Genomic DNA, 25,673 nt, shown 5'->3' with positions numbered 1-25,673 from the left:
GCGAACAGTTATTTGATCTCTGTGTGTCAGAGGAAAACCTGTGCCCAGGGAAGAGGTGGGACAGAAGGGAAAGGTAGGTGAGAGGAGCCGGGCCCTGCCTCCCATCCTGCCGAGGGGAGGCATGAGGAGAGCTTCATTTCTCCCAATAACAATCATAAATAAAGGGGAACAAGCATCTCTCTTGTCTTGGCTCAAGGCCATTGTTTTGTGCAGGGTTTCTTCCTCACCTCTGCACCTCCCAGCCTCCCTTTCAAGCCCGGGATGGGAAGACAGCTTGTCTGCTGGGAGAGGCAGTAGGCTGCCAGCTGTCCCACCTGGAGAGAAAGAGGAGGTGGAGAGTTGGGCTCCTGAGACCCAGATACACTGCCCACCCCACCAGCCTCTACCCTGTTTCTGGCCTTGGCTCTCATTGCTGCAGCCTCTTCACTAGCCTCCGGGCCCACCCACTCCCCACAGTGTATATTCTTAGCAGTCTCAGCAGTCGATGTGTTCCTCGTCGGCTCACGCTCCCAGTGGCTCCCATCGTGCTCAGAGGAGGAGCCTGGGCCCCCGTCATCTGGCCCCTGCACCTCTCCCCACCAGCTCCACTCGCCACACTTACAGGCACACTCCTACCTTACGGCCTGGGCACCTCTTACTCCCTCTGTAAGAGATGTTCTTCTCCCTGACAGCCACATGGTTGGTGTTTGGTTCTTGACTCAAATGTCCTCTCTCTCAATATGCCCTTCCTGGCCACCCTTGAGCTAAAATTAATTAGTCCTCTATACACACACACACATACATCCCCTCCTTCAATTCTGCTTGCCACAGCCTGCTTTGTCCCTGGTAGTGCCCTGTCGTGGACCTCTGACCAGCAGGGTCCACGGTTTTGTGGATGAGGGAATAAATGCACAGTGACTACAAGAATCCTGTGGAGAGGAGGGGACAGAACTGGCCACTTTCTAGAGGAGAAAGCGCAGTTTGCCCCTGCCTTAACAGGCTTTTATTGATTTCTTAGGTGGATTACATCCAAGAAAATTGTGAATCATAGTGCCAGTCATTGTCTTATATGATTATTACTTTTGCATATTAGAGAAAAGAATGCTACACATGCATGGATGATAAGTATTACTTGTCTAGCCATATCCTGTTCTTAGACATTGGCCCAGAATAGGCTGTAAGAGACTAGTTCAAGGTTACACGCTGAACATCTGTTGTTCTTAGCCCAGGATGAGGGGGTCCTTTAGCAGAAAGCAAGTTTTTTAACTATTATATAAATGCAGGCCTGCTTCCCCACGGGAAAACTGGTGTGTGGAGTGGGTCCTGTATGCCACCACGCTCCCAGTGGTTTTCCACTCTGGGGCTGAGCTACATTTGCCACCACCAAGCATCCCAGCTTCCCACAGTGCCCCTCTTCCTGCAGGCGTTACAGCCTTTAGAAAGCACTCTCACCTTGTCCTAGCAACCTCCCAAGATCAAGGTCATTATCCCTGTTTTACACTTAAGGAAAGTTCAGACAGGCTTAGGACTTGCAGAACTGTACACGGGAGTGGCAGGCTCTTAGCCAGAGTTGTCCACGTTTTCCACAGAAGCTCCTCCTGAGCTGTGAGTGGAAGAATGTCCAAGCCCTCCCCCAGCCTCAGGTTTTATATCCTGGCCTGGGATGCATGCTGCCTTGTCCTGGGAGCTGTTTTCCACCCACAGCCAAGAGCAGTCTGGGTTTTGCCCATGTTCCTGTTCATCTGGGTCCCCTATCTTGTGAGCATGCACACAGGCGGTTGATCTGTGCCTCCTTCTGCATCTGTCCACCAAGCTGGAGAGACTCCTGGCACTGCCAGCGTGTTCTCAGTGCCCCCATGACCTACTCTTACCCCAAGGAGGAGAGTCAGGCCTGCTCTGAGCCCTCACAACTCTTAGCTATAGATGGAAAAATAAAATATAGGAAGGTCTGGGGGACCGCTTACTATGCTCAGTGTTGCCCTCTGTCCATAGAAGCCCTTCTCTCACAGTTCTGTGCTCTCTCCCTCTCAAGAAACACTGGGGTAGTCTGACAAAGATTCAGAGGGAACAGGGAGACAGCCTTGCCCTCAGGTGCACTTAACTGAATGTGATGGCTGCCAGGGAATAGCACCTATGTGGCCTTGGGCAAGCCACCAGGAGCACTTCCTTCATCCCAGATCAATTAATGTCTCTGTGTACTAAAGCAGGGTCCCTGAGCAGGGAGTCAGTGGGGCTTACAGGAGCAGGCTTCCTAGAGGAACAGTGACTGGTCTTGGAGAAGAGGCATGGATTCAGTGGAGTGGACAGTATCGGAGGGCCAAGCCTACACTGAATTAACCTGTCAGTGAGCTACCTTGCATTTACATGATCATTTTGAGACCTCACATTAAGCATTGAAGAGGAGAGTTACGTTAACAATAATCCAGGATGATGGGAATCAAAAATGAATCAGACAGGAAGGAGGTTTGCTATTGTGGGCCAAGCGGGCTTTGGGGAAAGAACATCAGTCTCTGAGTAAGGCGTCCTGCCTCAGCCACTTGCTGGCCAACTCACCCTCAGCACTCTCTGGCCTCTGCGTCTTGTCTGCCCACAGAGGGTTGGATTAGTTGTTCCTGTGCTGTCTCTTCTGGCTCATCCCGGTACACAGTGGAGCTGTACAGGACCGATGACTGTGCTCTACCACGAGGCCACGTCCAAGGTGCTCAAGGACCAAGAAAGGCACAAGAGAATGAGGTGATGGGACTTACCAGGTCCAGCTGGTCTCTGAGCTCTGAGATGTCTTGGTCCCCTTGCTGTAAAACATTTCTTTGTCTCTTTGGCATCCACCTTGAAGCCTTTTCTGACTACCTTTGGACCTCCAGTATGTGGGACACAGTAAAGTCAGGAGGGGAAACTTGTGGTTGGAACTGGCCCCTCTAATCTGCCTGAGCCCCAGACCCTTTCCACTGAAATGGGTAAGCTTTAAAACACCTTGGCCTTCCAGTCATGGAGGCATCAATGAATTCTCAAGTGATGGATCACCTGCATGCAGGCCCTGGGAGGGTGCTGGGACCCAGCTTGAGCAGGCAGGTGCCATTTGTGTTCTCATGGACCTGTGGTCTTGTGAGGGACAGACATCGAACAAGTTATTATGGGTCAAAGGAGATGGCCTGGTGGGAACATGCAGCAATGAGGTTAAACATAGTCTAGGGCCCCTGAAGGATAAGGGGGTACTGGAGGAAGGGGAAAAAGAAAAGGGAAGAGCTCATATTCAGGCCCTGCATCAACAGAAGACACAGGTGCTGTTGGGGGTCAGAAAGGCATGGTAGCCAGCAGTATCCCAATCTTAATGTTTACTGAGCACTTCTACTGCTACAGGTCCTGCTCTCAGTGCTTTGCTTATAGAGATTCACTTAGTATTCTCAACAATCTATAAGGAAGTTACTGCTACCGCTTCATTTTTATATATGAGAAAACAGGTACAGAAAGTCTGAAGTCACACAGCTAACAAGTGACAGAACTGGGGTTTGAATCCAGGAGCCTGGAGCCAAAGCCTCTCTGCCATATAGCTAGAGAGAATGTAGGCTTCAGCAAATGCTCCTGAGGGTGTTGGACCAGGAGGGGGGCAAGTGACAGATCCAGGCCCAGCCCAGCCAAAATCAAAAGGGAAGCTACACTGTGTTCCAACAGCAGAGCTGGTGTGGCCATACACAGATGCCTCTCCCCTGAGCCCTGAATTGGCCTGGATGGCATCTGGTGGTAGCTTACCCTTTCCCAGGCTCTGTATCAAAAAGCAGGGAAATGCACTTGCTCTTTGGCAAAAGGGATCGAGATTAAACAGCGCGAAGAATTTCCCAGCTGTCATGACCGTATGCTATTAAAACAGGCAGCCAAGGGAGGTAGGGACACTCCTGGAGAAAGATCCATGTCTTGGTTGCTCAGAGCTGCAGAAGAGGTGAATGGAAGCAGGGTGAGGTATGGGATGACCCCTTTTGCTGGGTTGCACCTTGGCACTGAAGGTGAAATAATATTAGACAAATGGAAGGCACTGTCTCATAGAAAGAGGAGACTATCAGTTGGTCCCGCCGTCTTCCTGGGACCCTATCTGCCCCAGCCCTAACACCAACCTTCATTAAATTGCATTTTCTCAGAGCAGGGCAGGCTTGTGACAGAATGACTCAATACCAGCTTGCTACAACTGTCACCCCTGGAGCCAGCAGGCACACAGGGAGATAATTGGGAGTGATTTGACAACTCAATGTCTAGGGTTGGCTTCCAGAAGTAGTGGCAGGGTTGAGTGGGTATAGGTAGCCAGCGAGGAGAAGGCACATGGATGTGAGCTGAACCTGTCTCCTGACTGACCCACCACCACCACCTTTCCCCTCCATTTCCCTAGCTGCAGTTTGTTGGGCAGGGGGAAAAATGGGGAAGGAAATTAGATCTAGAGAATAAATTAGGCACTCTCTATTAATTTGTCAGAACTAATTAACATCTCCTCCAGATTTATCTCCTCTTCAGATCTCCCTCTGAGCAGGAGGAAGGGAAGAGTCTGGAAAAAGCCAGACACTGGGCTTCAGAGTCTCATTCTAGGGACTGCAAGCTGAGAGAGACCCCACAAAGTCACCTCTGCACTTAATGAGGTGCCAGGTCCCATCGTGGATGACACATCTTGAGGGTGGAGCCCCAGAAAACCTCTAGTGCCAAGTCTCAGCTACTTCACCTCTCTGAGCTTCCACCACTCCATCAGTGAAGACAAGATAGTGCCTGCTTCATCCAGGGATGTTGGGAGAATGTAAAGCAACCTGCCTGCAGCTCTTTGGGACTTGACTTTGGGAGATAAAACTTAAGTAAAGCACTGTAAAGGTCTTAAGAGTTCCTTTCATAATCACAAGGTCATTTTGGTTTGATCCTAATAATAATCTCAGGAGGTGTTAAAAAGCAGTCATTGGTAGTCCCATTGCACAGGTACCAAAATGGAAGCACAGAGTGATTAGGTCCATTCTGAGACCACACAGAGAATCGCTGTAGAGGCAGGATCAGAACACTACTCGGCAGGCACTCTGCTCCCTGGCCTGGGCCTGTCCCACTCTACCTCTATGCATTGGTTCTGCAGAGACCTGATTCACTGCCAGAGTCTCAGTTACTAACAGATACCTTACTTCCTGGCTGTGAGTTCAGGTCTCCAGCCGAGGAGCCTCTCTCAGCTACCAAAGTCTGGGTGCTTCTGCAGACAGCCACTTGACTTGGGCAAGAACCTGGATTCATTGACTAGAGTTGGTACTTTCCCTTCTGCACACCTCCCACAACCCCACCCCTGCCCCAGAACAGGTTGATGACCAGCTCTAAGAAACGCCTTTCCACGCCAGGCACATGACAAGCCCTTGAGAATCAACCACACATTATTTGTAGGCCTCAGAGAGCTGCAGAATTCAGTGTATTCTCTATCCTGCTGTGACATGATAGTATCTCAGAGAGTCCATTTCTGCCCACCTGCAGCTCCCGGACCCCTAGGAGGACCTGGAGGTAAGCACTCTTGACCCCAGCAGCATCTCCCTGATGTCTTGAGATCTTATTGCCTTCTGCACCTGCAGCCTTTTGGGGGCTGGCTGCAGAGCAGCAACTCCCAGACTGGCCAAGCTGGAGGGAACCTGCAGGAAGCATCATATTACCATCTCCTATATTTTAAATGAGGAAACTGAGGCCTAGAAAGAGAAAGTCACAATGCTTGTTTCACTGATTCATGGCAGTACCAGGATTAGCAACTGGGTCTCCCAAGCCCCTTTCATGAAGTAGGTGTTGGTGCTTGGTAAGTTCATCATACCAAACAATTTGTCACATCAGGGACCCTCAGAGCCAAGAACAGACTGAGAGGCTGGTGGCAATTAGACAGTGCAATGTCCTCAGAGAATAGGACACATTCCCAGTAGGCCCAGACCACAGGCCCCAGTCCAGGGGCAAGGTCATTCCCCCTACCCCCTCCAGGCCTCTCTGAAAAGCTTTCAGGAGGGGTCTCACCCCCACCCCATGGGATATATAGTACTGTTCATACACTCAGATCATGAACTTGTAGCACTGGGCACTTCTCCAGCACCACAGTTCTCTTCACAGCTTGTTTCATTCGATGACCTCACAAGCCTGCTAGTGCTCATGTGGTGGTGCTTGTAATTCCAACTCTACAGAGGGGAGCAGAGATCCAGACAGGCTCTGGGCTTTCCTATCTTCATGGACCTGAAAAGCAGTCTCCTTATTCCAGGGGCCTTGAAGAGGGGTGGTAAGCCAGTTGGCAGATCTGGGTTTTCATTCTGGCTCCACCAACTGACTGTGGCAGTCCTCAGTGCCACTGAGCCTCAGTTTCCTTAGCTGTCTCCTAATGCCTGCTCTGAAAGATCATGTTGAGGACCTAGGAGGTAGGTGAGCCAATGCCAGTGAGTCCATCCAGTGTCTTTCAAAAGGCCCTACCTCAAGTTTCTGCAACTTTCCATCACACATTTGTGGGTAACGAAGGAGAAGGGAGAGTTGTTGGCCTGAAGTGCCAAAGTGCAGGGGTGTGGCGAGCAGCTAGGATGGGGCCTCTGCTCTTCAGGTGTCGGGGATGGGCACTGACAGAGCTGGGTGTGGCTGGCCTGGGTTGGCAGGGAGAAAGATGCAGGGAGAGGGAGGAGCTGACATAGTCATTATCATCTGCTGGTAGGTGTGGGAATGAGTCCAGAGTTCCTGTGAGGACACTCAGAACTTTCTTAGACTCCCAGAACCGAGGAAGGAAGTTAGTGGAAGTCCCTCAGCCCACATCAGACCTGTGGCACCTCTGGTTTTTTTTGTTTTTGTTTTTTTTTCTGCATCTTGGGGGCTCACATTGTGCATACAGGTCTGTGCTCACACACACCCAGGAGGCCAGCTGGTGGAGACTCTGCAGAGAGCACAGCCCAGCACTTGGTAAAGTTCTGCCTGGTCCCCAGTGCACTTGCTGTAGGACTCCAGGACTAAGCCAGACAAAAGGGTGCTGATGTATGTGTGTCCAGGGGGGGGAGCACAATCAGGCTCTCTGAGACATATTATGGAAACTTGAGGCTACCCATCCTTCTGCATGAGAAGACAGGGCAGCTTCTAGAATCCACACAAATGGTAACCTTGGCCTTTGGGGGAGAGCCTGGAGCCCATTTTAGTGTGTAGGAAAGGGCCTATTCCCACCTTAAAGGATGGTCTCAGCTTGTTGGCTCTGTCGACGACCTCTAAGTACCTACATACCAGCTGCTACCTCCTAAGCAATCACCCTATGTCACACTAAACATGGACATACATTATTTTATCACATTCTTATAGCCATTTCGTGATAAAATACTAAGTCTACTTTACAGATAAGGAAACTGAGGCTCACTGGGACTTACTGCCAGTGAGTGGAATTGCTCAGCCCAGGTCTATCTGCCAGCCAAGTTCACTTCCTTACCCACCCTGTTCTCTCTTTAAGAGGAGGACTTTTCTGATCTCTAGCTCTGGTACCTGATCCAACAAGCCTAAGCATACCACAGGACAGAGTGTACTTCCATTGCAACAAGAATTTAAGGCAGACATCAGGAAGAACTTCTCAGTGAAGGGTGTAGAATATTTTAGCAATTTCCCAGGGAAAATGGTAGAATCTCCTATTACAAAGATCTTGAAAGAAGTATAGATTTATGTAGTGACCTGGGTGGAGTTGTTTGGAGTAAAACCTTGCTTAGAGGCAGAGGGTAGTGTATGACAGTCCCTCTCTCTCAAACCTCTTGTTGGGCAGTTTAGAGGCTCAGGTCCCCAAATCTGGCTGCGCATGACTGCACTCTACTGTTGCCACCTAGCCCAGAGGATCGAGCATGGATGTCACCTTTCTAAGGACATGCTTGCTTGTCCAAGTCCATTTGGGTGTCCTTAGCAACTGGTGCCTGGGGCAGCATGTCAGGCAGGACAGGGCCTGAGCAGGCATGGTCTCCAGCTACCTGTTGAGGCACCAGTTGGCTCCGTGGTGAGAGCTCAACCACTCCAAAACCCCAGTATTTACTTCCTTTCCCTTTTCGGCTTCCAGAACAGGGCTGGGAGGAGAGCTGAACTGGGCAGGTCACCAAGGGCTTCAGCTTCTAATACTCACCCTATCCTCTGGGGAAATGCATCCTATTCACTTCAGCAAATCTGCGGACAACCTACGAAAGTCAGCCAGAGAATTAGGCACTGTCTGCTTAGAGAGCTGGAATCTGGTTTTAGGAGCGGTTCAAATTAAGCAGAGAGAAAAACAGAAGGTAGTCTCATTTTGAAAGTGAGTACAGGCGCACAGAAACCAGAATACTGAAGCTCAAGTTCTGGACTTACCACTTTTTAGCTATGCAACTTGGCAATGTCCTTAGCCACTGAACCTCAGTTTCCTCCTCTTTAAAATGGGAATATCAATACTTGCTCCAAAGGATGGGAGTAAAAATGACATAAATCCTAATGGGAGACACATCCTATGCCTGTTAAATAGGAGCTGTTTAATCAATAATTGGTAGAAATAAAATAACTTGCTGTTAGAATTCTAGGAGGCAGAAAGCACAAATGCTATCCCCCACTATTTATTTTTAGGGATGAGGGAGCCTAAAAGGAAAGGTCTGAGCCTTATAAGAATTTAGGGGCACACTCAATCTGTCACTTTGAAGATAAAAAATTGCTGTGAAATGCCAACCATTCTGATGGCATTAGAGCTGGATGAAGGGACACAGCAGGGTAGAGTGTGTAAAATAAAATGTATATTTTAATTGCTTGAGTTCACATCTCATAAAAGAAAAATATAAAGCACAAGCCCGAGCCATCCCCCCCCCCACACACACTTTTTCTGCCGTGAATCAAAACCAGTTCCCACCAGTGTTTCTTGGGTTCAAAGAATCTCCCTGCCCTAATCCTCATCCTGACCTCCCTACCCCCACATCCACCATGGGTAAGAAGGCATGGGCACTGCCCCACCCCAGGCCAGCCTCTGACCATGATGGACAGCACCCAGAGTTGTAGGCCTGATGGGAGGCAAGGAGGGAGTTGGGAGATGGGAGATAAATGCAGCCACCTCCTCACCCCAAACACACACATCTTGGCTTTCCAGGCCTGTTGATTGTAGCTCATTGTCAGGGGGACGTGCTGCTACTGTCTCACTTATCAGGCCTCAGTGAGATTCTGCTCCAGACAATGGAGGCTAGATGTTGCTTCCCACCTTGCCCCTACCTACAGCCAACAGCCCTGCTTCCAGGCCCTGTGTGAGCATGTAACCAGGGAGGCATGGGCCTTGGGCCAAAGAGTCCTTGAGCCAACACTGCTTCATTCTGACCCTGGGATCCCACCCTCTTTCCCTGTTTCTGCCAGCCACAGTCCCCATGGCCTCTGAGGCAGGACAGACCTCTCAGCCCCCTGCCTGTCCCTCTCTGTCCTCCCCTTCACTACCCCCTCACCCAGCCCTGACTCATGCCCTCTCTTTCCACTCAGGCTGTTCTTTAGGACATGTCAGGACAGGGAGCCTGGGTTCTGGTCCTGCAGGCTCCGGTCTGCCCACACTCAGTGGGGGTGAGGCACGTGGGAGTGTTTGCTCTGACCTGCTTTTTCAGGCTTCCCTCCCTCATCCACCTCCACCCCACAGAGCAAGCAGAGGTGAACTCCAGAGCTCCTCCTGATCATACTTACAAGGGGCCCAGCCTGGGATACTGAGGCCAAGTGGGGTGCTGCCCATCTTTCCCTTGATCTAGGTCAGTCTTAGTCTCTGAGCACTGGGCATGGGACACCAACCTGCCCTCCAAAGACTCAGAAGGCTTCACTCAGCCAGGGTCTGTTTCTGCCCCAGCTCTACCAGCTACTTAGTCCCCATTCCCACCAACTTCATGGGAGCCTTGGATCTGTTACTTTTCTCAGCACCTCCTTCTCTTCACCTGTGACTGGGGTAGCTGAAAGGTTCTCAGCCTGGCCTTCCTCCTACCCCAAGCTCTTCCTGGCTTTCACTGTGCGCTCTCTGTCCCTTTGAGTTTCCTATCTGTTTATATATAAAATTCACCCACAACATTTCAGTTTTCCAATAGAATCATTAATTACCCCAGTAATTAAACCCAATTATAAGCATTTGCAGGGGTCTTTCTGAGCAAGGAGCCCTTAGCCAGGGTGAAAATGAGCAGAAGCCAGAGAAAGAAAACTCACAGTTCCCAGCATTTACAATGAAAGGAAACAGCACTGCAAAGCCATGGGCCCCAATTAAAGCTGAGGGCCTCACTCATTAAGCTAATTTGACCTGCTATCCCAGCAGCCTCTGGTGAGAAGACTACTAGTGAAGCTGGCTGAGAGGTGTGTCAGAGTGCCCTGCTCACCTTGCCGGAAGGGCCAAGCCAAAGTACCCCCTCCAGACCTCCAGGTTTTATTCTGGGGAGCGGGATAGTGAAGAGTCTACAGACTTCTCATTAGCCCCTGCTGTCCCATTCCTGGGCTTCAGGGCAGCTAATTGCCCAGAGTGGGTGTGGCAGAGCTGGGCTAGGGTAGGGGCGGTACATACCCGGCGAGAGAAGCAGTATGAAAAATGAGAAGGAAACGGATAACAGAACTTCACATTTCTGGGGCCTTAGGAAAGGACAGAGTTTGGCAGTCACCTCTCCGGATCTGCAGCTGAGGGGACTTCCCTCATGGGATGGTTGTGAAGACTGAGATATATGTAAATAACTGATATACCATTGGTGCTTAATCAATGGTATCCCTCATTATCCCTTTGCAGTTTCCATAGTATCTAAGTATACCTGATTCTTCCAGCCCCATAGCCGCAGAGGCAATAGGAAAAGATGTGAGCACCAGCATTTCACAGGCGGAGTCCCAGGGGCAAAATGGGACAGAGGCACAGCCAGAATGGCAGATTTTGGACTAGAAATCAAGTTTCCTAACTCCTGGACCAGGAGGGAAAGAGGGCAAGGGAAAAATGCAGGTTTTGTGTTTTTGGAGTAAGCAGTACTGTCCCCCTGGGCCAGCTGCTCCTGTAGTCCTGCAGGAGTAGGTTGGGGGTCTCAGCCTCACCTAGAACCAGGATGTCAGGTGGGGACAGGGGCTGGGAATGATCTGCTCTCCTACAAAGGACCCTTCCTGGCCTCATCAGCATGGCAAGGGTCCATGTAGGTGTGCACTCTCCCCACGATTCTGGGACCTGGTGGTATGTGTCAGCCACTCATCTCCCCAGGAGAGGCAGGGGCAACAGGTGTAGTCGTGGAGATTATAGCCTCTGGAGCCAGGCTGCCCTGTGTGCAATCAGCTTCACATACTGTGTGACCTTGGGCAGATTGCTTGACCTCTCTGTTTCCTCATCTCCAAGATGGAGATAGTAATGGTACTGGAGTCCCTGCAGTTGTGAGAATTAACTGTGCTAATGTATGTAAACATTCAGACCTGGACCTGGCACAGCTAAGTTCTTGCCATCCCTTAGCAGGGGCCAGCAGGGGATATCATCCTTCCTTATGTTTTTTCATAGGAAGGGAGAGGAGCAAGTGAGGGCCCTGGCTTTTGCTGCTAAGGGGATCAGCCCAATGCTGTGGTGAAGCAAGCAACACCCTTCCCAGACTTCAAAGAACATGGGGCCTGCTATTCTCCCCACCCTTCCCCCTACTCACACATCCCCACCACCAGCCACTCCTGGGCTTTCAGAGGTCACTCTGGGCAATGTGGTGGGCAGGGCAAGGAGGGCACAGGAATGGGACTGAGAGGGACGGAGTGGAAGGGAAGGAAGCAGGTGGCTCCAGAGAATGGGCTGCGTCCCTGCAGCTGGGCATCGTGCCCTGCTGCCTACGTGCTTGCTATTTCTGCAAGGCCGGGCAAGAAGCAGGTCCCAGCACGCCAGGCCCCTACCCAGTGACTCCTGAAACCCAACAAGTTTGAGCTGGAAGCAAGGCTGGGCGAGGCTCCTGACAGATTCATGTTGGGCAGAGGGATGGCGGGGAGGAGGGGGTGGGGAGGTTGGAAAAGACCCCACCCTGGCAACTCTCGACACTGCCAATGGCAGGGGAAACTGGGAGACAGGAGGCAGGGCTGGGAAAGTGACCTGCGGCCTGGGGTTTTCACCTTCTGCCTCTTGGGTCCTCTCAACTCACATGCTTCTGCCTGGTGGGACAGAAAGAGGACAGGCTGTGACAGTGGCAGAAACTTGCTTCTCTCAGCATTTTGTCAAGGAGAGGGTGATGATCTCAGTTCTGCTGAGAAAGGGAGAGGAGGGGAAGGGAAGATGGCAGCTAGGTGTTGAGAGCACAGTGAGGCCTTGCAGGAGGTGTCCTAGGAGACCCCAAAACCATGGAGATCACTATACAGATGCCTTCTCACTCTTCCTCACCCCAACAAATGAGGTGGCTGATCTCAGCCCATTTTACAGGTGAAAAGGCTGGTTTTCGGAAAGGTCGTGCGGCTTGTTTCTGGGTCCTATCACTAGTAAGCACTGAAGCTGAAATTAGCAGCAGGACAGACTAGAATGCATGTGCCCTCCCATACCCTGTTCGGCCTACTGGGTACTGGGGGAAGGGCCAGCCCAAGTAGGGCTTTTCAGGGACTGGATGTGTTCACAAGGCCCTGCTATGGGGTGACAAGGGGAGGGAGCAAGAGAACATGGGAAGCCTATTGCCCCCAGTCAGGCAGCCCACACCCCACAGGGTTGGCTTTCAGGGTCAACCAGTCTCCTTGCAAAACAACGTGAGGCCCCATTTGAAGACCTCATCTCCTCTGGCCATCACAAGGAGAGGACTGTTAGGTAGAAAGAAAACTGTGAGCCGTGACTGCCTTCCTTCTGGGTGCCACCAAGCTGCGGCTGAGTTGAAACCTGGAGTTGAGATTAGGGTTGAAATGATAGCCACACATGGACCTTTAACCTAGTGGTTAAAACCAGGAAGATATTAGCCTTAGGATTAGGGTCATAATCCAGGTCTTGTGGTCTAGGTTGATATTGACATTGAGACTGGGCTGAAGTTAGTACTGGGGTTTACATTGGTGGTTGGGGAGGATGCTTTTCAGGGTTAACATTGGGGTGTGTCCAGAAAGGTTGAGGAGTTTGTGGGATCCAGCACCTGTTGCTTATATCTGGAGGAGAAATGTTTGTTTTTCACTTGGGCCTCGGACCAGGGCAGAGAATTCGTGGGTCTGGTGGTACCAAGCCAAAGCAGGCTGAATGTGGGTCTTTGCAAGGAGGTGGGTTCTGAATGTGATAGGACTATTGAAAGACTTTCCCTTCCCTTTTCCCTAAGTTCCACTCACCTCTGTCTCATCTTGTGATCCATTCCACCCCGGGCCCCACTCAGATGCTACCTAGATATCAGCCTGAATTTCAGAGACATCAGAAGTTCTCTCCTTTGTGGGGTTTGGGTTCTCCCATCAGCCAAGGGACAATAAGGACCAAGGGTTTGCCTCTTCTCTGTACCACAGCAGGCCCGATCCCCTTATCTCTGGAGCCTGGGGAATCTGCTTTCCTGGCCCACTTCCAGGCCCCCTGCTGGAGACCCTTTAGAGGAGGCTCTTGGGGCGACACCAGCTGAGGAAAACCAATCATAGTGAAAATGTGACCCCAACCTTTGCCAGTTCCCTGTTTCTTGCCTCTTCCTCTTGTGTGCTTGCTCTACCCTGCCTGTTAGAGGGGTTTAATGCTGCCCAGAGTGCATAAAGACTGCTACCCTCCCACTGAAGTGCAGGTGTAGAGCTCATACTTTTGGGGAATAAAACAGCCCTGAACCAGGAGGTGTGGAAAGGAAGGCTGAACTCCTGGACTCTGAAACCAGGCTGAGGCAACTAAGACATTTTGGGAGGGACTTCACCAAGGAGAGGCTGTGCATCACTGCTCCCTTTCCAAGCACCTCATGAGTCCATGGCCAGAGGAGGCCCCTGTACAGGCCTCAGAGCACCCCATTGCACTGCCCCTGGCCAAGTCCGCAGAGAGTTCCAGGAGCTAATCCCCAGGTCTGGTTCAGGTCTTGCATCATGTGTGTGTACAGTGAGGGGTTCAGGAAAGACCTGGCCATTTCAGCCCTACCTGGGAATCATATGTCTAACTCAACCTTGGACTGCAGTTTGACTATATGTAGTATCGCTCATCAGGTCCAAACCATTGAGTCCTCTACAGAATCAAAATAGCAGTTTTGGTGCCTGCAGCAGGCACCTTTTCCTTCTTAAGCTGCTTCAGAAGCAGGTAGAAGGTAGGACAGATTGCCTTAGGCCGAATCACTGATCCCACTTCTCTGTCCAAGAGTTCAAGGGTCACCATTGTGCTGTGGTCCTAAAGCATCTTCACAGAGGTCACTAAATTTCAGCACTTGGGGCTGGTGAGAGACCAAGGCCTTCTTGGAGGGTGGGGTGAAGAGGCAATCTCTGCCATCCCATCCCAGTACCTCTCCAGAGACTCTCAACACCACACTGGCAGTACAGTCAAGCACTTGGGCCTACCACTTTGTTGAGCTATGTGGCCATGGCATCCTGAGCTGTAGAGCTGCCTTCTCTCCATTGTCTCATCTGCAGCTGTGCCCCAGCCCACACCCTAAAGCCTGCATGGTCGATTCCTCCCAGTCCAGCCCTAGAGTCCCTCCTGACAGGAAGAAGTCTGACTAGCAGACCTTGCCTAGAAGGAGCCCCTAGGCAGAGGAAACTGGGGCTTGGACAGAGGTGCTAAGAGCAACAAATACCAGTCTAGGGCAGGAGCAAGGGCTAGGGCTGTAGGGTTCGAATGCCACAGGGAGGGGCTGGTGTGCGTGTGTAAGGCCTGCAGTCTGCCACCTGCATTAAAAGGAAAGAGAGGTGAGCCAGGCCTGGAATGAAAAGAGCAAACGCAAAACTTAATGACTTTAATATGAAAGAATTTGCCACTAATTAAGCACAAATGCTCCACTAATTCAGAGAACACATGTTGTGGCTTTCACTTAAGCAGGAACCAAAGGAGGTGAAAATCCTTCCAAAAAGATAGCAGTTTGCCAGCCGAAGGAAGATGCTGCCTGACCTCATTTCCGCTCTTAGAAACACAGCCCCCCTTGTCTTCGCAGCCTCCTGCCTTCCTAAGGGTTCGAAGGGTTCTAGCCACACTTGCACTTTGTGTCTCCCTTTCTGCGTCTCTTCCCCTACACCCCCTTCCCCATGTTCTGCTTTCTCTGAGGACATGCATGCCACTCCATAATGCATGGAAATAGCATCAGTCCAAACTCCCCAGGTCCTCCTGTCCCCTCTGCTAGTCTTCCCCACACATACACCTCACCGCCCCTCCTCCTACAGAGCCCAGAGCAGGTGCTCCAGACAGAAAGGCCTGTACCTGTGACCTGAATCCACCTCTAAACCCTCTTCCCCCTCAAATGCACCTCAGCCTCACTTCCCACTGCCCTCCTGTACCCAGCTTGCTCATGTCTGCCCCCCCCCCCCATCCATTATGCACTCCAGAACCCTGCCTGAGCTTCATCCCCTTCCTCTAGGTCAAGGGTCATAACTGGAGACACTTTTGCCCCCCAGGGAACATTGGACAATGTCTATAGACATTTTGTTGTCACAACTGAGAGAGGGTGCTATTGGCATGGAGTAGACAGAGGCCAGTGATGCTGCTACACATCCCAAAATGCACAGGACAGCCCAACAAGAATTATCCAGCCCAGATACCAACAGTGCCATGGTTGAGGGCCTCTGCTCTGGGAAAGTGGCCTTGGGACGTACCAGGGACTTGCTCAAGACCACAGAGTACCGGTAGAGCCAGGATGGAGAACAGCTTACCTGATTCCTAGGCAACTTCTTTCCTCATAACTATAGTAATAACAGTAATACAGCTAGCTACTTGCGTAGTCTAACTATGTGCTGAGCACTATGCTAAAAGCTTATATGAATTATCTCATTTAATTCTTATATTAACCCTAGGAGATAGTACTATAATTGACCCCATATTATACATGAGAAAACTGAGGCACAGAGAGATTGTTGAAGCTTGCTACTAACTAGCAGGTGCAAGCCCTGGTCTATCTGAATCAAATTCAGTGCTCATGGATGAATTATTTTATTCACCACTACCATATTCCTCTTAACCCCTTCCCTATTAGTTTTCCACTCAACCCTTTTGTCTTAGAATGAGCTTTCCTTGAAGCAGGTACCATATACCCCCCAACCTGACCACCTTCCTCTCCTGCAGAGGCCCAGCCCCCACCCCACCCCACCCCTCACTGTCATACAGGCAGCTGCCTGAAACTGGACAGGCAGTTGACAGAGCTGAGCACTGGGGTGATTCAACAGGCCCCTCCTGGTAAAAGGTACATAGATCAGAAGACCTGATCCTGGCCTTCTTTCCTTCCATATAGATGCAAGGCCTCACCTTCTGTCTCTGACATCCTACCCAACCTGCCCACACTGTGCTGTGTCCTCCTGTATAGGACATGCCTCATGGCTAATATGCAATTTCCAGGAAGCCTCAGTTACACCTGAGAAATGGTTATCCCTGGCCCAGGACCCCAGTTGGCTTACAGCCTTCTCCTCTAACCACTTAGTACCCTCTTATGCTTACTACATGCCAGGCACTAGGCTAAAGACCTGGACTTTCTCCTCAGCAGGAAAAATGCTATGACAGATGTACGGGGCCCTCAGGGTGCAGGAACACCTAACTCATGGGGGGATGGGGAGTTCTAGGAATGCCAGAAATTGAGGTCATTCAAGACAGATGATGAGGGCTGGGGCAGGTGACAAGGTATGTGTTTTTAGCATAGGGAGTTATGGCACTGTTCCATGTGGCAGGAGAGAGAGCAGAGGGAGGAGGTGGCTGGAGGCTGGGATACCCTAGATGAGGACCAGAACCCAAAAGGACTTTGAACTTGATCCTGAGGGCTGCAAAAAGCTATGGAAGAATTTGGGATAGAGAATGATTTCTACTTTAGAGAGTGGAGAATGGGTTAGAGCAGCAGGGCTGGATGCTAGTATGTACATTTGGCATTATACTACAGTAGACTAGGTAAGAAATGATTGTGGCCTGCACCAGGGGCAAGCTACGGGGAGGGAGGAAGGAAGAGGGTGGGAGGGATGAGGTGGTGGGTGCTAAGGTTCAAAGGAAAGGGACTCAGATTGACTTAACTGGGGTAGAGTCCCAGCCCAGGAATGTTGAGAAAATAAGGAAGTGAGACTGCTAGTGGGAGGGGGGCTGAGCTGCTGGGAGGGGACTTAAGAGGAGTCTGGATTGGGGCTAGTGGAGATGGAGAACAAAGATGAATCCAAAAGCATTTAGGAGCTAACATCAGCTGCACTTGGTGACGGTGTGGCTATGAAAGAGTCCTGTGTATCCCAGTTTTGCCATTGTGCAGCCTGGACTTTCCTGGCATACCACTAAATCTGGAAGGTCTTCCTGGAGTTGCTGGGCACAGACAGAGGTAGAGAAGTTCCAGAGGCTGATCCAGGGAAGAGGCAGAGCCAGGGCAGAGACAGCTGGACAGTTAACATCCAAAGTATATTCCAACACTTGCATTTTGCAAAAAAGGAAACAGTCCAAAGAGGAGAAATTGCCTTGCCTAAGTCCGTAGAGAAGAAAATGACCAAGTGGTGGGAACCAGAGCTCGCCTTTCCCAACATGCAGTAGGCACCCTTCTTCCCCACCACCTAGCCAGAGGAAAGGTGGCAGGTTCAAGGATAAGCAGCCCAAAGAGGACCAAGAGGTGGAGCCTGAAGGCCAGAAATGGAAAGAGGCAGCGTCAAGAGGTTAACTTGGAGGAGTGTGGGTAGAGTTGGGCTGCTGATGATGAGCGCTGCCCTGGGCCTTGGGGATGGGGTAGTCAGTGTGAAATAGGCTTGTAGGAGAGCAGTCCAGGTGTCTCTGGCCACTTGCTCCTCCGGGAGAGAAGGCAAAACCCAGCCCCCCACCCCCACCCCACCCCCGATTCATCTCTCCCTCAACTGGTCCTGCCAGGTTTCAGAGAGAGATGGGACTTGCCAAAGAAGCCCCCACTGCCACCACCACCCTGAGGCTTCTGTGCTGTCGGGGAGCAGGGCCAGCCCAGCCTGTCTGGAAGATGCTGGACTCCCACTCTGGCTCTTTCTTGGGGCTTTTCCCAGGCTGCCGCACCCCTTCCTCTCCCACGCACTATGCTCACCCGCCTAAGGCACCAGGTGCCATTCCCACAGCCCATCATTAAGCAGCTCCATGTGGGGATTAGAGGTAGGGGTATCAGCCGAGAGAAAAACATCAGCAGTTTCTGTGACCCCAACTGAGGGCCAGAGGTGCCTGGGTTTGGACAGTAGCAATTAGTCCATGACTGTGGGTTTATGGGATGTTATCACCTCTGCTGGTAAGGTGGAGTGGAAGGGATTCAGGGCCCCAGGACACCTGGAGTTGTCTAGCAGGCACTGGTTTCAGAGAGAAAGCAAAGCCCTGATTGCAAGAGGCAAGGGAAGCAGTCCCACGGGGTTAGCAGTGGCACGGGGCAGGGGCACACATCCCAGACTTGACCCTCATGCCCCAGCCCCCAGTGCAGGACAAGAACCGAGTCAGCTGATGCCTCTGTTCCTTCACTCTGACCTTGGTCACCTTGGATGCCATCCTGTGTGCACAGAGGAAGCTGGAGATGCGGCATGGTCACTTGGGGAGCTCCCTGATAATGCCTGGGGTGTAAAGATAAGAAAGGACAAGTTCAAAGGACTTTAGTTAGAGCCCTGCTCATGTGGGTCTTGCTGGCAGAACAGTTGTATTCCAGCGACATTGACTGGCAAAACCTTCTCAGAGGAGGGGACCCTAGAAAGGTGATTCCCTCCTGACCTCACCATTGTCCTCACTGGCCAGTTCTAGGAATTGACATTTGTGAAGATGCTGCACTGGGAGGAGGGACCTTTAGGTCACTGTGTTTTCAGCTGGAGAGCCCCCACCCCCCGCCCCCAATGGTGAGTCATTTCCACTTACCACTTGGCTGGTTTCTCACCTGATATCCTCGTCCTTTATGCAGATTTCCTTGGAAAGCCCTAGAGATGGATGCCATGCCAAAGGATTTTGGTTTCAGAGAGGCCCTTGTTGGGGAGCCCAGTGCCCCTCCCCAAATGCACTTTCACTTTTCTCCAGGCCAGGCCTGCCACTTCTGCCCACCAAACTGAGGGCACCCAGGCAGAGTCTCAGGAAAGGAGTGGGGCACAAGAAGTGGTACATGCCAAAAATCCCTGAGTCCCCCACTATCCACTGGGTCCTCCCTTCCACCCACCCACACAGGCCCATTCCTAGCCTGCTTGGCCAGGAAGAGGGGTTTGAGGTTTCAAAGGGCGGGAAGAGAAACCGCTCAAGGTGGCTATGGGAAACAGAGCACTGCCCCCCACACTCTGGGCTGCACCCTACTGCGTGGGAACCTCATGGCCCCAGCCTGGGATTAGCTCCATGGTGGGCAGGGCAGGCAGGCAGGGCCTTGGGGAGCAGGTTTGTTGGCCACAACTGAGGAGCCTTTGTGTTTTGTTGCTGAGCTCAGGCCTTTGCAGGTCCATGACGTCTCAGAGGGCCAGCCCATTGCCTGCCCTGTTGGCTCAGCACTTCTGGGAAGCCATGAAAGCTGCTCAAACTGCCCTACCCATGTTCTAGTGGGGAAACTGAGGCCCTGTGCACAGGCCCCCAGGGCTGAGTTCCAGATACTGGAGCTCAGGATGGTTAAGGAGAATAAAGTCGTCAATACCTAAGGTCAGGAAATGAAGAGATTCATTCTTTGATATTCCCAGGATGCAAGAACCCCTCTGCCAAGGGCATGGGTTCCCATGGCTCTCTCTACCTTTCACTTCCCACCTCTCTGGCTCCTTTCTGCTCTGAACATAGCAGACTCTTGCAGGTATTTCACAACCTGGGCTCTCAAAAGTCCCTGTTTCTACCCCACCACCTGACACCCAATCACTGGAATTGGGTGCAGTATTGTAACTAGTATCTGCCTTTTCTCCAAAGGAATGATGGAGGCACTGAAATTACATTCCAGGAGGGATACCACCCAGAATGAGGTCATGGGGTGTTAGATTGAGAAACTGAGTCTGTTTTTATGGGAAAATGGGAAGAAAACAGGGCTGGGTGCTACTGTTGTGTGTCTGGGCAAGTGACACAACCCCTCTGGACCCTGGAGATAAAATGATGGATTGCATGATTCACTGAGCTACATTTTAGTCATCCCATTCCCACATCTGGGACACCCTCTGCTCCTCATGTAAAAGGGAGCCTGTGGGCAAGGAGACATGGTACCCTGTGTGGACCAGCCCTGACTGCCTGGGGAACCATGGAAAGTCTGCAGGGTCCTCTCCACTCTCTGGACCCTGCCAGTTTCAGCTGTGACATGATCTACTCAACCCAAAGCCAAGTTTGCTTCTTCGCTCCCCCACAGGAACTTGCAATCTGCTGGGAGACAGAGGATAGATAACACAACAGAGAACACTAGACACACATGCCAAGAAACAAAAAGTAACAGGGTACCAATTCATGTTATGTGTGTTTGGGATATATATATATAGATATCAGCTGAGTAGGAAGGGATGAGAATCAGGAAGGGCTTCCCTGAAGAGGGGTCCTAGGAGCACCCAGTACAGTACCTAGTACTGGGTAGGTACTCAATAAATATTTGTTGAATGAAGTTCCAGGAAGGGAAACCTACTGCTTCACAGAGGAGAGATGATTGTGATGATGGTGATGGTGATGATGACAATGATGGATAATAATGATAATGGTATTGGTAATGATGATGGTGATGGTCACAGTAAAGGATGATGATGACAATGACGGTGGTGATGATGACAGGAACTAACATTTACTGAGCATTTAGTTTTGCTAAATGGTGTTTCTCTAAGTTTCACATGTACTCACTTACTTAATCGTTACAATTTTACAGAGTATGTGTTGTTATAATTCCCATTTTATAGACGTGCAATCTCAGTGCAAACTGAAGCACAAAAAGCTTAAGTCATTTGCCCAATGTTTCACAGTTTGCAAGTGGCAGAGGGAGAATGCAAAGCCACACTATTTGGTTCTTCACAATCCCACCATACTGCCTGAAAGGTATGGTGACTGAACAGCCCATCAGCAGGTAGGGGGAGCTTTGGCATCAGTTTTCTGGTTGTCAGAGCCAGAGTGGCTGGTGGAGAGGCTTGGACCACTGTGGAAAAGGGACTGTGATGGTGGCCTCCCTCAATTCCCACCCCTTCTCCCAGGCTTCCAGATGAGGCTTACTGGTCACATCTTTCTGCATAGAGGAGGGTTTTGTTTCTGGATTCCTGCCCCCATCAGCCTGTCTCTCCCTTGTCAGTGGTGAGCCCTGTTCCCTCATTGAGTAGCATTCTGACCATGCCTGTCAGAATCACCAGGGGTCTGCCTCCCTCTCTGAAAGCCTCCCAATCTGCCCAATGTAAAAAACGAGGAACATTCTCCCTGACCCTGCATCATTGGACCAAGACAGGAAGCCCCAAGCCAGAAGCTTGGGTTCTGGGTTCCTAAGCATGGAGGGTGTAAGAGAGGGTCTTCAGACCTTGTCAGTCTTCCCAGCCTCTCCCAGTTCCATAACTCTTGATCCCTACTCCTACTGATCCCAGTGTCCATACTCAAGAGCTTCCTTATGCCCAACCCCAGGGTCACATCCCCAGGCCCTACTAACTAACAGTGGCTGTGGGCACAGAGTCAGCACCAAAATGAATCTGCTTGCTCCTTAATAGAGGTCCTCTCACCTCACTGTGCCCTGCCCACCTGTCACTGGGGCAGATGGCCAGAGAAGTTGCTTTGTATGCAGTGAGCAGGCCCACCAGGCACTTTCCTCCCTGCCCCACCCTGGGGTTGTTTCTGGGAGAGCTACACCAGAGAGAAGCCTCACCCTAAAACAGACATGGGGGTGGGGAGGGCCACCTCTGCCTGGTGAGGCATTAGTGGATGAGATGTGATCTCTGGGGCGCCTGAGCCCCTGGCAGTGCCCTCCCTACCCTATGCCCAGGCTGCTATCGGTCATCTCCTGGTACTCACAGCTCTGAAAGGTGAGGTCACTGCTGAAGGTGCCACAAAGAATGTCAGCCTATGTGCAAGGCACTGGGCCCTGCCTGTCCCCCACACTTGCAGGGAGAGGAGAGGAGATGGGGTCACAACAGACAGGGTGGCCTTGTCCCACTGCAAGCCCCACCATGCTCTGACACCAATCCCAATATAGTTCCTGGTACCCACATCTCTCCTGCACCCATGACCCAAGCCCTCCCAACTATCTTTTCCTGTTCTTGGCTTTGTGTGGTGAAAGTACCCCAATTATAACCACATTATCTTAGCTGCTGGGCAAGCTTGATGAGTGGAGGCTAGGGGCAGTGTATAGGGAGCACCCACTTATTTTGCTGGGAGAGCCTAGGGCTTAGCTGCGTATCTGCTGGAGTACTGGGCTATCTGGCCCACTGACCTCACTGTAAGACTGTATCTGGGGCAGAGCCACAGCTGTACAGGGTTGCAGTTCAGGGACTCAAACAGCTAGGGCCACTGAGATTGGAGTGTTAAGCCTGCTTTGTCATGAAGAAGGAAAATAGAGCTCAGAGGGGGAAGTGCCTGGTTGAGGTTCTTGGCCAGCTAAAACCCAGCCTTCCTCACTTTCTGGTGGGTGCTCCTCCCTCGTGTTCTCACCAGCCTGCAGTGCATCTGCTCAGGGACATGTCAGACCCCACAGCCCAGCCAGCAGACGGCTGTAGGGAGGGGTTATGAGTACCCCAGGGGCACCTGTAAGAGCTGTGTGGATATGAGGAGGCATGGAGAAGGGAAAGCATCAAAGAATTTTTCAGAGCAGGGCAAGGGCCTGGCTTGGAAGGACCAAAAAGATATTTATTCAGGAAGCATTTCTTGAGTACCTACTATGTGTCAAGCACAAGAAATACCACAGTGACCTAAAGAGAACTGGCCTATACCATCTTAAGGAGAGGGGTGGGGCACAGCCTGCTTCACTGACCATGGGCTTTGGAACCCTCAGAGGTGCTCTGCTCCGATGTCCCCACCATGCAGAGGCATGGGCGAGCTCCAGCTTTCTACTCTTGAACCCCAGACTCCCTTGGGGAGCCACTTAGACCATTCCTTTGCCTCTGGGTCAGTACAGGGCCTGGCACTGATACTATTGATGGCACTCCGGTCAGTACAGGGCCTGGCACTGATATTATTGATGGCACTTCCTAAATTGACTGAGTGAAGTAAGGATGCCAGAACATGATGTGTACAAATGACCAGAGAGCTGAAGCTACCCATTAGAGAAGATGGCTGCCCCAAGCTAAGGAGGCTAAGCCAGGTTCAGGGTTAAGGAAGCTCAAACAAAAGGCATGGGATATAACAACTGGTAGGGATAAGGAATAAATATAAGGAATATATTTAGTTCCACTGATCATTCCCTTCTCCTTGCAAATCTCCACTCTCACTGCTTCCATCGTGATTTGTAAATATTTTTAAAACGTATTTACTGAGCAGAGGCTGGACTGGGCACTGAGGATACAGAGATATACCGGCCTGAACTGGTGGAAGAGTCAGAGGTGTGAACATCCATATTCCAAGGCAGAAAAGAGCTGTGATGAAGGTGGTTGGGTTAATACAGGTGGGAGGATCAGGGAAGCTTCTAAGAGTAGGTGGCCTGAGTTGACTATTCATCGATGGAGGAAGGGTGGAGGAAGGGAAGGGCCTTCTAGGGAACTGCATGAGTAAGAGCCAGGAAGTCCTACATCTATTGGCTCTGTGCTCCTTGGCAGCTGGGGCTGAATTGCTTATTAATATAATTCAAGTGCTGATAAATGGGAGAAAGGCGGGAGGGAAACACAGAAACCTGGCATGTTCTCAGTGTGGTGCCTATTTCTTTCTTCCTGACTGGGTAAGAGGGGTCAAACCAGTGCACCCCAGGGCACAGGACTTAGCTGTGAGGGAGAAGAGAGCAGTGGTGGCACATGACAGCCACTGTGGGCCCTTGTGCTCCCCCATTGTTTTCTGCCTCCTGATACACTTTCTCATCCATCATATCATTTGGTCCTCCTAGCAACCCTATGAGGTAGAGACCACTGGATTATCCACCCCATTTGTCAGAAGAGGGAATTAGGAGGCCCAGGAAAGTGAAGCAGCTGGTGGCTCCTTCAGCTGGGGCTGTGGTCAAAAGCAGTACATTCCACCCTCTCATTAAAAATGGGATGGACACATACTTTTTGCCATGTAGCAACACCGATGATATGCCACCAGGTGAAAGGCAGCATATGGAACAATATATAGAGTATGGTTCTGATTTTGTTTAAAAAAAAAAAACTTAAGTAGGTGGTTGTGTAGGTATAGAGATAAAAGTAAAAGAATATTTCCTACAAGAATATCAGTGATATTTCTGAGTGATGGGATCATGGGTTGTTGTCATTTTCTTCTTAGTATTTTTCAGTATTGCCCAGAGTGTTCTTAAAATAAGCAATTATCCTTTTTATAATCAGAATAAAAAGAACAATGACTGCTAGAAAATACAAGACCAGTGCCCAGGGAGTTTGGGAGGGGGCTTATACCTGTTGCTGACCTTTCCCTGCCATCTCACTTGACCAGGTGCCCACACCCAGGTGGTCCAGGTGAACGACTCCATGTATGGTTTCATCGGCACAGATGTGGTGCTGCACTGCAGCTTCGCCAACCCATTGCCCGGAGTGAAGATCACCCAGGTCACATGGCAGAAAGCCACCAATGGCTCCAAGCAGAACGTGGCCATCTACAACCCAGCCATGGGTGTCTCCGTGCTGGCTCCCTACCGTGAGCGTGTGGAGTTCCTGCGGCCCTCCTTTACTGATGGCACCATCCGCCTCTCCCACCTAGAACTGGAGGATGAGGGTGTCTACATCTGTGAGTTTGCCACCTTCCCTGCTGGCAATCGAGAGAGCCAGCTTAATCTCACTGTGATGGGTAAGCTGACCCAACCCCTCCATCCCTGCTTGTACCGAGGCCTATGGCCTGGGGGTTTGGCCATCCTCAGTGTGTGTTTCAGTGGCCCCTGGCACTCTCCTGTTGGCATGCCCCCAAAGCTCCAGCATGGCACTTTCAGTTCCTCTGGCCAGACTACCCCATAGTTCACTAGGGTTTAGGGGGGAGGTCCTTACCTGTGCACAGAACTGAAGATCGGTATTCAGGTTGTAGCCCCACTATGGGACAATCTGGGTGGCCAGAAGGCATACTGAAGCATGGTGAAGAAAAGGGCTGCTTGAGCCATTTGCCCTGATCATGAGAAGACTCCAAGAAGTCCTGCACTTGCCAAAAGGGGATGCAAACAGTAGAGCAGGAGAGTGGTTGTTACGTGAGGAGTGCTAGGAGGGTCTTTGGTGAAGCACAGCTGATAGGGGTGATCATGGTAACCGGAAGTAAGGCCTGTGCGTCTTTGACCAGGCAGTAGAGACAGTCCCATGGATCTCTTTGGTGTCCCACAGCCAAACCCACCAACTGGATAGAGGGTACCCAGGCAGTCCTTCGAGCCAAGAAGGGTCATGATGATAAGGTCCTGGTGGCCACCTGCACCTCAGCCAATGGAAAGCCAGCCAGTGTGCTGTCCTGGGAAACACGGTTGAAGGGTGAGGCAGAGTACCAGGAGATCCGGAACCGCAATGGCACAGTGACTGTCATCAGCCGCTACCGCCTGGTGCCCAACCGGGAAGCCCATCAGCAGTCCCTGGCCTGCATAGTCAACTACCACATGGACCGCTTCCGGGAAAGCATCACCATCAACGTGCAGTGTGAGCAGGGGCCATGGAGGAGCAGGCGGGTGGACCTCCTAGGCCAGACACTGTCCCTC

The 25,673-nt window shown here is 51.2% G+C and overlaps 1 protein-coding gene across 2 annotated transcripts in view; it reads left to right on the top strand.

Annotated features, from left to right (window-relative positions):
* Positions 1-25,673, top strand: part of NECTIN1 (nectin cell adhesion molecule 1) — a 59,994-nt gene that overhangs the window by 22,254 nt on the left and 12,067 nt on the right. For both annotated transcript variants that reach the window (XM_090266115.1, XM_090266116.1), the window contains exons 2-3: positions 24,443-24,793; positions 25,312-25,614. In XM_090266115.1, the coding sequence (XP_090122241.1) occupies positions 24,443-24,793; positions 25,312-25,614 (654 nt within the window). The remainder of the gene's footprint in view (positions 1-24,442; positions 24,794-25,311; positions 25,615-25,673) is intronic.

Source organism: Furipterus horrens, unplaced genomic scaffold (assembly GCF_987537825.1).
Source record: "Furipterus horrens unplaced genomic scaffold, mFurHor1.1.pri manual_scaffold_2, whole genome shotgun sequence".
NCBI lineage: Eukaryota > Metazoa > Chordata > Mammalia > Chiroptera > Furipteridae > Furipterus > Furipterus horrens.
This window is presented reverse-complemented; position numbering and strand designations above follow the sequence as displayed.